Raw genomic sequence first — 3,969 nt, 5'->3', positions numbered from 1 at the left:
TTAAATCTAGATCAAATGTGATATCCTGTGAACAGTGAAGCTTTTGTGTCATTAATCAGTGAAATGGAAATATTTCACTGTAATGGAGCATTTCTGCTTGTACCAAAACAAATGATAGTGATGCACTCTGTATTCATTCTCTCCTCCACAAAAATAAATTCCATTTGATTATTTCTGTATTTATTTTATTATTGCTGTAGCAACCAACACTTTATGAATACCATAATAATATATGTTTACAGAGTAAGAACCTGCCTTTGCCATTGACAAGAAACTGCCCAAAACATTGAGGACTTTCAGGTGAATGTGTAACTTTTGAACACCAAGTAGGACCTGATTGATAGGACACCTATAAGTTGCTGACAAATCAAAAGTGAGCGGTGAAAAAAAACTGTTCTCCCACACATCCCACATGGGGGAATTTGAAAGAGCTGCTGTCACATTCCCACACTGGTCTGTAAATAAATTGACCCGGGATTCTGGGGTCAATTTTAGGGCATACATTTTTAGATTTACAGATGATTATACTGGATATGATATGTGTTGCTTCCCTAAAATCTAACTTGATAAAAATGAAAAACCTACACTGTAAATTAAATGCGTACAGTTTTACTGTAAAAATTTACAGTTATAATCGTTCCCCTGTCAACTAGGACAAAAGGCATTTATCTTCTTCACTATAATCAATTGTATATGCAGGATAAATCTGGTGCTTTTCAAAGATGACAAAGATGGAGGGGTCTGTCATGTTGTCCACACAGCTGTCGTAGTAGTGGAGCTTATTAGTTGATTTTGCTGGAGGACGACTGTAACTTGCACAGCCTACAATGAAATCACCAACCAGGACCTGAGCCACAAACATCACCTTTGTCTTTGTATCACGCTGACAGTAGCTGTGGGAATACCGTGCATCTCTGGCAAAGTAGCTCCCTAGGAATAAGGGGAGTGGGGTTAATATATAGAAGTTCAGATAGATCAGCTTCCTCAACCTTGTTCCATCGGAATAATCGGGACACAGAATGGCCAAGTCAGACTGGGAACATTATATTTAGCAGGAGACACTTAGTTTTAAAGATCAAATCTGACCCAACTACACACTCCTCACGTTAACTTTCAAGTCAACAGATGTTTGGAGGAGCAGATTTTTTTCAGTGTATCTTCTGAATAAACTTGAAATTTCTCCCATAAATTAAAAGTAATAATATATTATTAGTAGGAGATAATCAATGGCCAGTGGGCATGACAACTTTTTCTTCAAGCCTGGTTCTCCATCCCTAAACCTATCTTTTCAGATGTGAATCCCCCTAACTTTCACATTATCATGGAAATAAAGTGTTTTGTCTATCTAAATATTCTTTTCTTAACTGGCAAGTATTCCTTATTATTTCATCCATACATCATACAAGAATGATCCAGATAAGAAGCATCGACTCCATCTATACTGCTCTTCCCTGGAAACAATGGAAAAGGTAGCTTATTAATCCTACCTCTCCCAAATACTATTCCATTGGCCCCACAAATTCTCCAGTCAAAGTTGTCATTACAGATAGCTTCCACATTAGAAGAACTAGTCCCATGGAACAGAAGTCTCTCATCAATGTACTGCCCTCCTTTTTTCGTCATCTGCTCTTTTTGCCTAGAATGAAAGAAATATTTCTCACTTCCTGGAAAAGTTAAATATCACAACAACTATAGAATCATAGAATTGAAAGAGATCACAAAAGCCATCCATTTCAACCCCATTCTGCCATTCAGGAATTCCCAATCATAGCATCCTGGACAAATGGCCATCCAGACTCCGCTACACTCCGAGGGAGTGTGTTCCACTGTCGGACAGCCCTTACTGTCAGGAAATTCCTCCTAAAGTTGAGGTGAAATCTCTTTTCCCGGAGCTTGCATCCATTGCTCTGGGTCCTATTCTCTGGAGCAGCAGAAAACAAGCTTGCTCCCTCCTCAATATGACACCCTTTCTCATATTTAAACAGGGCTATTATATCACCTCTTAACCTTCTCTTCTCCAGGCTAAACATCCCCAGCTCCCTGAGTCGTTCCTCATAGGACATGGTTTCCAGACCCTTCAACATTTTGGTTGCCCTCCTTTGAACACACTTCAGTTTCTCCACATCCTTTTTAAATTGTGGTACCCAGAACTGGACACAATATTCCAGGTGGGGCCTGACCAAAGCAGAATAGTGTGGCACTATTACTTCCCTTGATCTAGACATTATACTTCTGTTGATGCAGCCTAGAATCATATTGGCCTTTTTAACTGCTGCATCACAGTGTTGATTCATGTTCAATTTGTGGTCTACTTGGACTCCTAGATCCCTTTCACACATAGTTTCATTCAGCCAGGTGTCGCCCATCCTATATCTATGCATTTCATTTTTCTGGCCTAAATGTAGTACCTTACATTTCTCCGTGTTGAATTCATTTTGTTGGCTTCGGACCAGCTTTCTAGTCTATTCAGGTCATTTTGAATTTTGATCGTATCTTGTCAGGTATTAACTATTCCTCCTAATTTGATGTCATCTGCAAATTTGATAACTATGCCCCCTATTCTGTCATCCAAATCATTGATAAAATTGTTCAATAGCACTGGGCCCAGGACAGAGCCCTGTGGGACCCCACTGGTCACTTCTCTCCAGAATGAAAAGAAGCCATTGTTGAGCACCCTTTGGCTTCGGCTGGTCAACCAATTACAAATCCATGTAACAGTTGCCTTGTCTAGCCCACATTTTACAAGCTTGTTTGCAAGAATGTCATGGGAAAATTTGTCAAAGGCCTTACTGAAATCAAGATATACTATATCCATAGCATTCCCTTCATCTACCAAGCTGGTAAATTTATCAAACAAAAAGATATAAGATTTGTCTGGCATGACTTGTTTCTCTGAAACCCGTGTTGACTTTTTGTGATTATGGCATGGCTTTGTAGATGTTCACAGACTCACTGTTTAATGATCTGCTCTAGAATCTTTCTTGGTATTGATGTCAGACTAACTGGACATTAATTGTTTGGACCCTCTTTTTTTCCCTTTTTGAAGATAGGGACAGTGTTTGCTCTCCTCCAGTCTGTTGGGACTTTTCCTGTTCTCCAGGAGTTCTCAAAGATTATTGCTAATGGCTTCGATATTACATTTGCCAGTTCTTTTAATACTTTTGGGTGTAGATCATCTGGTTCTGGATAGATATATTCATTTAGATTAACAAGGTATTCCTGTGCTATCTCTTTACTTATTCTGTCCTGAAATTCCCCTATTCTATCCTGTCAGAACGGTCAGTCAGCTCTTGGATCAATCAACCAGTCAGGTTTGATGCAAACCAAACAGCACTTTATTGATGAATTCCAAGACAGCACTTGTGACTCATTCATCTTCTAACCTGAGGCTGCCCATCACCAGCGATTACAGTACATAAAATCCCCAGCAACTCCACCTCCAACAGACCTTTCCCTCCTGTTCCATCTAGAAATCCTCCTCGCTCCCCCCCTTTTATACTTAACTAACAGTTTCTCTAATATCTTATTCTACAGTACCAACACTCCAGGCATCTTGCAACATATAGCAAAGTATCAGTATCTGCCCTCCCCCTCAGCCTATCTAGTCTGTAGATAAACTAATAATTTTCAGCCCACAACTCTTATTTCTCCTAACCCATATCCCCCACCTTATCAATATCTATTTACTTCTGATAGAATCCAAGGATTCTAACATATCCTCTGCTCCATTATCCTCAAGTTGATAAATTGCCAAACCACCAGAGCTCCACTGCAACAGGTATTCATTTCCAAGTATGTAGTGGGATCTATAGGGGTACATGGGGCTATCTGCTGCGCCTTTAATGATGCTGAACATACCAGCATTGTTGGCAAGCCACTGTACGACTGCCATGTCTGAAAAGGTCACATCATGCGTAGTTTGTAGCCAGGTATGGGAACCCTAACCATCAAGCAATTCCCTGAAGAAAG

General features: G+C 39.9%; 1 protein-coding gene across 1 annotated transcript; it reads right to left on the bottom strand.

Annotated features, from left to right (window-relative positions):
* Window positions 1-168: 168 nt before the first annotated feature.
* LOC121931524 (protein mono-ADP-ribosyltransferase PARP12-like) lies at window positions 169-1,760 on the bottom strand. The gene is made up of 2 exons (XM_042469386.1): window positions 1,488-1,760; window positions 169-930 (listed from the first exon to the last, which is right to left on the bottom strand). Exons 1-2 carry the CDS (start codon window positions 1,621-1,623, stop codon window positions 650-652), a joined length of 417 nt encoding a protein of 138 aa, XP_042325320.1. The 5' UTR covers window positions 1,624-1,760; the 3' UTR covers window positions 169-649.
* Between the last annotated feature and the right edge of the window lie 2,209 nt (window positions 1,761-3,969).

Source organism: Sceloporus undulatus, chromosome 5, assembly GCF_019175285.1.
Source record: "Sceloporus undulatus isolate JIND9_A2432 ecotype Alabama chromosome 5, SceUnd_v1.1, whole genome shotgun sequence".
In the NCBI taxonomy this organism is placed as follows: domain Eukaryota; kingdom Metazoa; phylum Chordata; class Lepidosauria; order Squamata; family Phrynosomatidae; genus Sceloporus; species Sceloporus undulatus.
The sequence above is the reverse complement of the archived record's forward strand: the minus strand, read 5'-3'. Positions and strand labels throughout refer to the sequence as shown.

Excerpts from the sequence above, each read along its gene's own strand:
- LOC121931524 (XM_042469386.1), bottom strand. The coding sequence starts at position 1,623 with ATGACGAAAAAAGGAGGGCAGTACATTGATGAGAGACTTCTGTTCCAT. Across the intron at positions 931-1,487 it reads TGGAATAGTATTTGGGAGAG|GGAGCTACTTTGCCAGAGAT; the intron begins GTAGGATTAATA and ends CCTTATTCCTAG.